This window comes from Palaemon carinicauda, chromosome 31 (genome assembly GCF_036898095.1).
Source record: "Palaemon carinicauda isolate YSFRI2023 chromosome 31, ASM3689809v2, whole genome shotgun sequence".
Lineage (NCBI taxonomy): Eukaryota > Metazoa > Arthropoda > Malacostraca > Decapoda > Palaemonidae > Palaemon > Palaemon carinicauda.
In genome coordinates this window covers 13748230-13759855 of record NC_090755.1, presented here as the reverse complement: position 1 = coordinate 13759855, position 11626 = coordinate 13748230, and the positions used below count along the sequence as shown (strand labels likewise).

Genomic DNA, 11626 nt, shown 5'->3' with positions numbered 1-11626 from the left:
CTGGTCACAGGGAATTGGTGATGTTGGGAAACCTTTCTCATATTGCTTACAGCAAACCAACCAATTATGAGTGGCCCTGACTAATACACTTTGCTGACAATAGCAATACGCAAAACCTTTCACCGCATTAAGGTATCTCCACTCGGAAGGTTCGGTCCCGATGCGAGGTAGAACTTTATATACATATACATATAGTTTGGAATTCTCTGTGTTTATACCAGCCCAGTATATTCTTCACTGTCTAAAAATAAAGGTTAAACGTATATTTAACTTTGCAACTAAGTAGAAAAATGAAAGGCAAGCTTGCGAAAAATCGAATCAGTCATCTGCGAGCAGCACTAGGTAATAATACTGGCCAGAGTAGATATCATAATCTTATTTATAAATCTTGAACTTGATGTGATACTGATATTCCTCTTATTATCATTCCTATACGGCTTGTATTACTGCTAGAGCCACATAAGCAAGAATATCAGGGTCACTTTCAATATTATAATCTACAATTCTCCTATGTTTATTTCCAGGACAATTCAAAATGGTCTGGAATGCCTTGAACAAGAAGCCAAAACATAGTTCTAAATATGACGCAGACATTCTGGGCTGGATGACGGCTGTCAAAGATCTGCACGCCCTCTATGTGCAGGCAGAGGAACTGAATTCGCTCGCTCAGCCCTTCATAAGATCCACGCGCCCAGAATATTATGCAGGTAAAGCGTACAAGTACATTACTCAGAAACCCATGACAATTGACCTTAATAGGGTCATCTAGTTAAGAATGAAGTTCAACGAATTTGACCTCGCACACTACACTTTATAACCAACTTGGTCTCATAACTACTTACATAAAACAAGATGAAGTTAATCTTGTTTTCATAAACTCTTTAGGATGTTCCTTCCCAAAACTTTAAAATATATTCTCCTCACCAACAGATGATCTATTTCTACTTACAGAACTTGGTGGTTTATTACAACCTGGCTTTTGGGAAATCCCTCTGTCCACGAAAATCTTCAACGCAACTGAGAACCTTTATCTCGATCCTCACAATGTCCTGAATGGTAGAGTAGCACAGTCTAAGTCTTCCACTTCATTGCATTATTCTAATTAAGTTTGCTCTGAGTTCCACTAGCTGTAATAGGTAAGGTAGTAAGGCTAAATAGAATGCAGTACTTTTGAATGCATTTTTAACTAACTTCACTGCTAATAAACAACCATCTTCTCTGGGGCCATTCCTACAAGCTCAGGCGTGGAACAGCTTGTGGAGAGTCAGTCGGACCGGTGCGTCTCGGAAGCCGGACGACCAGATGTCGGCTACGAAGAAGCAGCTTGGAAAGGACCTGATGCCATCCGAGGAAGATGCTCCCTGACCAAAGATTGCTGGGACCTGATGACAAAACTCGGTTACTCTGGATACTCACTGACGCACCAGGTCTTCTACGTAGTCATTGGGTTACAGGTAATTCTAGAGGATTACGGTAGTGGTAGCATATTGTATAGAAGGTTCTCAACTTATGCAATTAGTTCCAAGAATCTGGCTGTAAGTCGAATCATTTGTATGTTGAATTTTGTTACATTTTGGCCTAGGACAGGCCTAACCTGGATCCCAACCCATGATTTCCAGCTGCAAAAGTCAACAAATAGCCGGGTTTCATATGAAATAGATATCAGGCTACTACAAATGCCATTTTGTTTTCTGTATTAAATGATACAATATTGTTTTATAACAGTATTTCTTTATCTTATCTGTGTTATTTTCAGTTGGATTTGTGTTTGTATCTCCAAATGTTTGTAAATCGAATGTTTTAAGTTGAGGACATTCACTGATGTCCCTCTACCATTCGTCGGTTGAATCTGGGCCTACACAACAAAATATTTTGGAGATCCATCTACTGATGCATTTGTTACCTTATCTGATCTGCTGTCTGATTCTAACTCATCCTTAGCAACTATTAAACAGTAACTGATTATTCCTAGTCCTTAACTACATACTGTCAATCATTACCACTTCAACTGACTTCCTTTATTTGTTGGTTTTGGGCTGTGCCCCGTATTGTTGAGCAAACATGTGGTCTAACCCTATATTTCTAACAAAGATGTTTTAAAAGTTTCTGGTACTATTTGATGTGGATCATAATAATCAAAATCTACACAAATTAAAGTACCGGAAAGTTAAATCTTCTCTAAATACCTTTGGTGAATATCGTCTTTGATTGATGAATCTCACAGTATACCTATCAAAAACTAATATTCCCATCCGATAACATCAAATGTTGAAATCTGCATCTTATTCAACTATACATTAAATGTCTCCCTTCCCGCTTTCAGGCAGTAAACACAATTCATAAAAGGCAATGTTCAGCCCTAGGAATGGGTTAAATTGAATCAGGAGTACACCTTTTTCTTTAATTTTCTTTAGTCTACATAGGGGGACAGTTAGCTACTTTCTAACTAACGATTCTTTTGTAAGCTATTGCAACCACGGGGTTAAAGACAAATTTTCAGTTTAAACATTGAAGTCCCATAAATCAATAAAATCAAATGACATGACAATAGAAACAGTTGATCGACTGATTGAGTGGTTGCACGTTAACTTGCGTCACAACAACATAAGTAATGCCAAAATAAAAATATCGTCATTATGTTATTATTGTAGAATAATCTTACTTTCTTCTTTTTTCTTCTCTTCCACCTACAGGCAGGATGCGAGAGCCAATTAGAGCGATTTGCATGGGTAACACTAAGGCATGGGAAGAGGATGACCATTGAGCAAACCTTGGAGGAAATATGTTACTCCATTCTGGGCGAGGCTAACGCAATTGCAGAAGCTGGATTCCCGGAAACAAGACAAGATCTCTTTATGGAGCAAGGTGCGTTTTCACAGGGTTAGGTTAGGTTAGGTTAGGTTAGCGTAGAATCAGGCACAACATTTGCTGCTCTCAATATGATGTTGTAAATGGGTACGTTTTTGACATGAATATTAAATCAATTTCAAGATTCGTATGTACTGATGCTTACAAGCTATGGTGTTTGTGAGCGATCAGGGTTATCATTCGCAGAGACAGTGCTACTGTATACCTATTTTATCTCCTTTTTGGGAGAACTTCTTTAAAATAATTTTCTTTTCTACGACCACCTCAGTACTTAAGCGTATTACATCAATCATCAATATTCATTTTCAGTTGTTAAAGTTTCCCCCACAAATTTTGTTTAAAGGGTGGCACTGAAAATACATCTTGGTCACTTAAATCTGAACAATTTTTTTCTTGAATAAAACAATAAACAAATTTTCTGAAAGAAAATCTCGTTTTGATTCTACTACTCAGGAGCGCTATGCGGTGTGCTGGGGTACCGCGACTTCTTCAAAAAGCAATGGCTGACGAAGGTCCTCTCTTGGCAGAGGCCAACAGGATGCTTCGGGGACTTCCGACTCTTCAGCGCTTCTAGGAAGCATCCGTCAAGAGTAGACAAGATATTCCACTCTGGAAATAACAGGCATGTAACCCGTGTGACTGCGAAATGTCCCATCTGGTAGATTTTAGTGATTTTTAGTCATGGAATGTGTCCTTAAAAGTTATTACTCTGATCTTTTATCACCTGTCAATTAGGTTTACCTTTACTCTCGATTTAAAGATAGATATCAACTGGTTTAAAGCTGCAGTTTTAAATAATCATTCAATTTTCTCTTTCAGAGTTAAGAGAGAAGAGAGCCCAATGGAAAGCAACTGTCTGGCACATAGGACTGCAGTCGCTCTTGGCTACTTAAGCCTTTATGTCAGGTGGTTAGCTATAGCTCTGTTTACCTAGATTATTAACAAGGTATCAAACCCCTTGTCTTAGTTTGGCAATATAGAACAAATTTCACCATATTTTGGTCTTATATCTTATAACTCTGGATTAATTAGTTATTACCATATGACCAAAAGCGTACATCAGGCAGTAAACTGCGTGACTTTTGAGAGCATTTCTTGTAGGAGTTCCAAATGTATAAATGTTATTTGTGAAAAGTGACATTATGAGTTTCTGAAACATTACAGTGAGCTCATGAACAGCAAGATTCAAATGTCAATTAACAACCAAGATTTTAAGATGTTATCAATTCCCTAAAAAATTTAATTCTATCAATGTTTTGGACAGATCAGTTTTCTCAACTAGTTTTTTAAGAGAACTCAAATTCAGTGATCCTGAACTTTGGGACATAGTAAATTCAAATAACTTTTGAAAAGTGACAGATCATGGATATTTGACTTTGAAACAATTGTAATTCAGACCCACTGCTAAGATAATAGGACAATTTGGAATATTCTGAAATATTGAAAAAATTATATTTCTAGTAATAACTTGTCAATATGCATTGATTTGTAATAAATCAGCAACTGTGTCACATACATATATGGTTTTTTATTCTTCCACCTACAACGACGACTCATTATTATTATTATCATTTTTATTATTATCATTATTATTATTATTATTATTATTTTTATTATTACTTGCTAAGCTACAACCCTAGTTGGAAAAGCAAGATGCTATAAGCCCAAGGGATCCAACAGGGAAAAATAGCTCAGTGAGGAAAGGAAATAAAGAAATAAAAAAATGAAGGGAAAAAATTAAACAATAAATTATTCTAAAAACAGTCACTTCATCAAAACAGCTATGTGGATTAAACAACATTGTTGAATAGGTTTTTAACACAGTATAATAAGCTGGTGCGGATTCAGTGGCTACTTTCCTCTTGGTAAGGGTAGAAGAGACTGTTTAGCTATGGTAAGCAGCTCTCCTAGGAGAAGGACACTCCCAAAATCAAACCATCGTTCTCTAGTCTTTGGTAGTGCCATAGCCTCTGTATCATTGTCTTTCACTATCTTTGATTAAAGTTCTCTTGCTTGAGGGTACACCCAGCCACGTAATTCTAATTCATTTCTCTTCGTCTTTTATTTAAGTTTTTATAGTTTATTCATGAAAGACCTTATTTAATGTCGTTACTTTTCTTAAATAATATTATTTTAATAGTCGATTACTTATCTTGTATATTTATTTCCTTGTTTCCTCTCCTCACTGGGGTATGTTTCCCTATTGGAGCCCTTGGGCTTATATTATCCTGTTTTTCCAACTAGGGTTGTAGCTTAGCTAATAATAATAATAATAATAATAATTTATTTTTTCTTCTAAAATTGGAATAGGAGATTATCTCTTAATCATGATATACCAATTACTGGAGACAACTACTTATTTTTCCCTGTTGGAGCCCCTGGGCTTATAACATCCTGCTTTTCCAACTAGGGCTGTAGCTTAGCAAGTAATAATAATAACAATAATGGTACAGTGAACGAAGTCTCTCATTAATGATTAAGAATAAATACAAACATATTCAAAACATTATTTTATCCTCTAAACCACTGGTTCTACACACCAAGGACTCGAGGCTATCTTTGAGGGTCTCAGAGATCTTAAAAAATATATATCTTAATTAGAAAGGGCACTTGATAGAGCGCATACCTTCGCCCATATCATGTTGTACAAGAACAGCCATTGAATTATGCACATTTTGGCATTAATTTCATGCAAATCGGATAAAAATTGACCACGATATAGCAAAAAAAGACGCTTTTGACCTTTTTGTGATCTTGACCTTGACTTTTAACCCAATCACTTCCAAATCCTAATCAAATTGTCTTTAGATCATGGCCATTCATCCCACCAAATTTTATGAGATTCGGTCAAATAGTTTTTGAGTTATGCGAATCACAAACACACACAGACATAAATACAAACAAAAAAATGCACGCCGCCTATCAAAGGTAACAATTCACAGCTGGATTTAGTAATACAAGTTAAGACATAAGAGGTTATGCGAGATTACATAAGATTACAAAGGTTATGCAAGAATACAAATGCTACGAAGGTTAGGCAAGGCTGGAAAGGTTACAGAAGGTTATGTGAAGTTGCAAATGTTGTGCAATGTTGAAAAGGTTATGTGATGTTGCAAATGTTGTGCAATGTTGAAAAAGGTTACGTAACGTTACACATGTTATGTAATGTTATGCAATGTTGCAAAATCTATGCAAGGCTGCAAAGATTATGCAAGGTTGCAAATGTTATAAAATAATTCAAGGTTGTGAAGTTATGTGAGATTGTAAAGGTTACGCAAGGTTGCCCAGATTACCCAAGGTTGTAAAAGTTATGTAAGATTGTAAAGGTTATGCAAGGTTGCAAAGGTTACATAAGGTTGTAAAAGCTATGTAAGGTTGCAAATGTTATGCAAAGTTGCCAAGGAATGCAAGGTAGTAAAGATTATGCAAGGTAGTAAAGATTATGCAAGGTTATAAAGGTTGCAAATGTTATAAGGTTATGCAAGGTTGTAAAGGTTATGAAAGGTTGTGAACATTTAGCAAGGTTGCAAAGGTTACATATGGTTGTAAAGGTTATGTAAGGTTGTAAACATTATGTAAGTTTGAAAAGGTTATAGGCTATGCAAGGTTGAAAAGGTTATAGGTTATGCAGGTTTGTAAAGGTTATAAGGTTATGCAGGGTTGTAAAGGTTATGTAAGGTTGTAAAGGTTGCAAAGGTTATAAGGTTATATAAGGTTGCAAAGGATATATGGTTATGCACGGTTGTAAAGATTATGAAAGGTTATAAATGTTATGGAATGTTATAAAGGTTGCACAAGGATGTAAAGGTTATAAAGGCTATGTAAGGTTATAAAGATTATGCAAGGTTATACAGGTTGCAAAGGTTATAAGGTTATGCAAGGTTGTAAAGGTTATGAAAGGCTGGAAAGGTTGTGCAAGGTTGGAAAGGTTGTGCAAGGTTGCAAAAGTTACACAAGGTTATAAAGGCTATGCAAGGGTGTAAAGGTTATGGAAGATTGCAAAGGTTAAAAAAGGCTATACAAGGTTACAAAGGTTATGTAAAATTGCAAAGGTTAAAGATTTTGGGCAAAACAATAATATTATAAAACAAAGAAATCTACAAAGGTTAACCCAGCCAAGCCTAACCTAACCTCAATGGCAAAAACAAAAACATTAAATTCTTAAGGTTGTAACAGCAAAAGTCATTGAACTAAAAATCATGGCAAAGGTTATTTCAAGTCATAACATCAAAGGTCGTTGACCTAGCAGGTCATAACAACAAAGGTCATTGACCAAGCGGGTCATAATAACAAATGTCATTGACCTAACAGGTCATAACAACAATCAAGTCGTAACAAGGTCATTGACCTACCAGATTGTAACAACAAGGGTCATTGAGCTAACAGGTCATAACAACAAAGGTCATTGACCTAACAACAAAAGTATTGATCTAAATTCGTAACAACAAATAAACATGGTCCCAACAGATCTCTAAAACAAAGGTCACTGACCTAACAAGTCGTAACAACAAAGGTCGTTGACCTAATAGGTCGTAACAACAAAGGTCATTGACCTAACGGGTTACAACAACAATGGTGACAACCCTCACAAGTCGTAATATAACAAGTTATTGACCTAACGTTGTAAAAAAATAAAAAGACCTTGCAGGTCACTTAGATCAAAAACCTTATCAAAATATTTATTAATATCTAAAGTGTTATAAAGTAAGTACTGTACTTTTAAGATCAAAATCCTACTGTTGAACTAAATGAAGAAAAAAAGTAGCTCTGAATATAACGCTAAAGTATATTACAAAATGATACCTTAAACAAAGATATACAAAGTAACCGTTGTCGTGGGTAGAAGGATAATATAAATGTTGGCCTACTCTAAAATGTTCCTAATACATGGGCAGGCCTATATATCATTCACATAATTAGCAATATCAACAATTAAATAGGAGGTATTACTATTTATATATATATATATATATATATATATATATATATATATATATATATATATATATATATATATATATATATATATATATATATATATATAAACAATCAGCAAAAAACATATTTGAAAAAATAGCTGAAAATATGCAAAATATTATTGCAAAAATCATATCACTACATATTATAATTACAATTTATATAATAATAAAAAGAAAAATTATCAAACTACAGAAAAATTGGAGAAAAGATAAACAAAAAGAAATAAACATATAATGTAATTACAATAAAAGAATAATAAGAGAAACGTAAAAACTACATCAGACAGAAGTGGATTCATATGGTCTTCCTGAAACATGCAATTCTCATATATATTTAATTCAATAACGAAAGTCAAAGCCAATTAATATATAATAAATGTTTCACATATATTCATGATATGAATTAAAATATCAAAAAAAAAAATATATAGGAAAATATTCAGATATTACTCGAGGTTTTAATTGAATTAACTTCACGAATTTAATGTCCCCCTGGGTTGAAAAACGGCAAGTTAAGAAAAACGGGATCCACTCCTGTAATAATCATACTAAAATACAACAAAAACAGCAATTAACCTAACCTAACACAATCTCTCTCTCTCTCTCTCTCTCTCTCTCTCTCTCTCTCTCTCTCTCTCTCTCTCTCTCTCTCTCTCTATATATATATATATATATATATATATTATATATATTGAATTCCTAGGAATGAAATGTTTAACACTCACCATTGGAGTCGTCATCTGGTGGATTCTGGCTGATGGGTAAGATGGCTTTGGAAGATAAAGGGAGAGAGGCAGGGGGAAAGGGAGAGGGGCAGGGAAAGGGAGAGAGGAAGGGGAGAGGGAGAGGGGCAGGGGAAAAGGGAGAGAGGCAGAGAGAAAGGGAGAGAGGCAGGAGGAAAGGGAGAGGGTTAAGGGAAGGGTGAAAGGGGGAGGAGTAAGGGAGAGTGGAAGGAGTTAGGGAAAGGGGGAGGAGTAGGAGAAACAGGGTGTTGTTAGGGAAAGGGGGGGGGGGAGTAGGAGAAACAGGATGTTGTTAGGGAAAGGAGGAGGAGTTAGGGAAAGGGGAAGAGTAAGAGAAAGGGGGAGGGGTAAGGGAAAGGGGGAGGAGTAAAGGTAGGGGAAAATAAGAGGGTATAGGAGAGGCAGACGGGAGAGGGGGAGGGATATGGGAAGGAAAGAGTATAAAAAACACTTATTTAAAGGTCAACTGAATAAAAGACCTTTATTCATGACCTTAGTTGACCTGACCATGATATTAGGGCCTAAATTGGCCTACTAAATTTTATCCTTATTTGGCGCCATAAGGTATTATGTTTTATTTCTAGATATTTTCTTATATATTTAAATTACATATTCTAAAATAGATCTTCTTTTGATTTTGTGGTATTAAGTAACACCATCATCTATCAATTTGTTCAAAGTATGTCTTCCTGTAGGCAAGGATCCAACACTATGTTAGGTTAGGCTGCGCAGGGCGAGATGTAGGCTATGCAAGCTTAGGTAAAGTAAAGTTAGGCTAAAATTAATAGTTTTAAACTCATGTTATTATAGTTTGCTGGTTTTAACGATGTTTCCAAACTTTAATACATATTTCATTTTAAGAGCAATTGGTTTATCAACTGTTACCAAAGTACTGATACGAAAATTATCACTAAGTTACGGCACTTAAGTATATATAACTTACACAACTTATTCAGGGAATCACTTATCGTAATATTTAAAAACTTGAAGTATCACTCAAAATGTAAACAAACACAAATTAACAACCACGTGAGTACGGTGCAGTTGCCAACACTCGAATGATTAAGCAACATCATCTATGACGTTTCATTACGTCATAGATTATTCTTTGCTTTCATTGGTTTCCATCTATGACGTTTTATAACGTCATAGTTTATAAAAGCTCTGATTGGTTCTTTCTCGCTGCTGGTTGATTTAAAGGGCACTTTTAACTTTATTAAAAGACCAATCAAATATTCATCAATTACGGCCAAAATTATGTAGTTGAAGATTAAACTTTGCACCATTTTGTATATTAGATATTATTTCTACGAAAAAAACATTGTATTTTGGCTTATGATATTTTTTGCGTTTATTATAAACCACCGAATTCAACTTAGCCCTAAATATTACAAGGATTATTTTGTTTTGGTTTTATTCTACCAAACAAAGTTAGTTTTCAATGTAATACTGTACATTGATTTTAACTTATAATGTTTCTATGAGTAATATCAGATTTTTCTTGTCTAACTTTAAAATGATCTTAGACTTTAAATGACTTACTTTAGAAGGCTAAAATTTAAAAAAGGGGCATTGTAAAATAAAACTAAAGTTCTTGATTTGAATCTATAATTTCGTAATGCCTAGAGTAGACAAGATGTATTTATAACAGGAAAATATCTAATTTCTACTTGAAATGCCATTTACATAATCTTTGATAATATAGATGGAATACAGAAGGAAGAGATACGATTAAATAATTTCAAATATTAAAACAAGAATTTACGTACATAAAAGATATCAAAAATGTAAATTTGTATGCAATGTAAAGGTCTATATTTTTTCCTTCTTGCTAAATTTCTTCCAAATTATTCCCCCCCCCAAAAAAAAAAAACAAAGAGAAAAGACATAACAATTATATTCTGCCACTCCAAGATGGGAAGGTTATACAAAAACAAAAGAAGAACTAGAATTCCAAAGCCTGGCAGTGTAACACAATACATAGAATCACTGAGTAGTGATTCTCACAGAGTAAATGTGAGAAGAGATGGTCTAACATGTTTTAACTAGTTTGGGGGAACTCTCTATGACATAGATGCATTTTTATTGTTAGAATTTATCATTCAAAACATAAAACATAATTATTTATTTAAGAGAATTTTTAAATTTAGGTTCCAACAATGAGCGAATTATGGGAGTTTTATAATTGGTTTATAAAAGTCTCTTAAGAAGAGGTAAATAAAAGCTCTGGTTTGATTGAAAAAAAAAAAAAGAACAATTCTTGAAGTTTGATAGCTTGGAACTAACTAAAATCATATATATTCACATCATTTTAAATCTCAGTAAGAAAACACATATAAAACACATATTTGTAATTATAACTAACACAGAAGATCCAGTTAATGGCTCTGTCGAGCAATGCCGCCCACGGCGTGCGCACAATTCGCTCGCTTCTACGATGCATGTCTCTTACTGTCTCTCTTTTAAACTAAAGGCAAAATGACACGCTGGGGTCTTTGGTAAGATAGAACGTGTGGCATTGCTTCTAAATATTAAAACAATGGTCAACATAACATAGAAATGTCGAAGAATACTCTACCACACATAAATACACATCACAAGTCTTACATCAAATGGTAGAATTTGGAATGACTAGAAAATTACTCTCAAGTTACATGGTCATCAACACCGGCCGCACGCTATTTCAGACAAAATGGTCTTATATAAATCATAGTTTAAATAAAACTCTATGAATGTTCCATATATACTAATATACCTTCATAGTTACATTAATTCTTTGGACAGTAACTGCATAAAGTCATTATCTTAAACAAAAATATTTCCAACTTCAAGAATTTCAAATAAATTAGATATATGAATTATGAATGGATAAAACAAGTGTATTAATCTCTTGGCCCATGTCTGTCCATAATTTGTGAAGTGAATGTCAGCAAGTGATCTTAATTTTGTATATTATGCTTACCTCAGCAGATTTATGAGAAACTGCTTCCATTTTATGAAATCAATTTAATTATATCAGGGCAAGATACAACTGTT

At 34.3% G+C, this 11626-nt stretch overlaps 1 protein-coding gene across 2 annotated transcripts in view; it reads left to right on the top strand.

The window, feature by feature from the left end:
- LOC137624310 (UPF0764 protein C16orf89 homolog) overlaps positions 1–4362 on the top strand; it is a 173740-nt gene extending 169378 nt beyond the window's left edge. Inside the window, exons 2-7 of one of the 2 annotated variants that reach the window (XM_068354967.1) lie at positions 525–707; positions 952–1056; positions 1243–1454; positions 2694–2865; positions 3322–3490; positions 3688–4362. In XM_068354967.1, coding sequence (XP_068211068.1) covers positions 525–707; positions 952–1056; positions 1243–1454; positions 2694–2865; positions 3322–3490; positions 3688–3802 — 956 coding nt within the window. In that variant the 3' untranslated portion in view covers positions 3803–4362. The remainder of the gene's footprint in view (positions 1–524; positions 708–951; positions 1057–1242; positions 1455–2693; positions 2866–3321; positions 3491–3687) is intronic. The other variant, XM_068354929.1, reaches the window with a different exon arrangement.
- The last annotated feature ends 7264 nt before the right edge of the window (positions 4363–11626 follow it).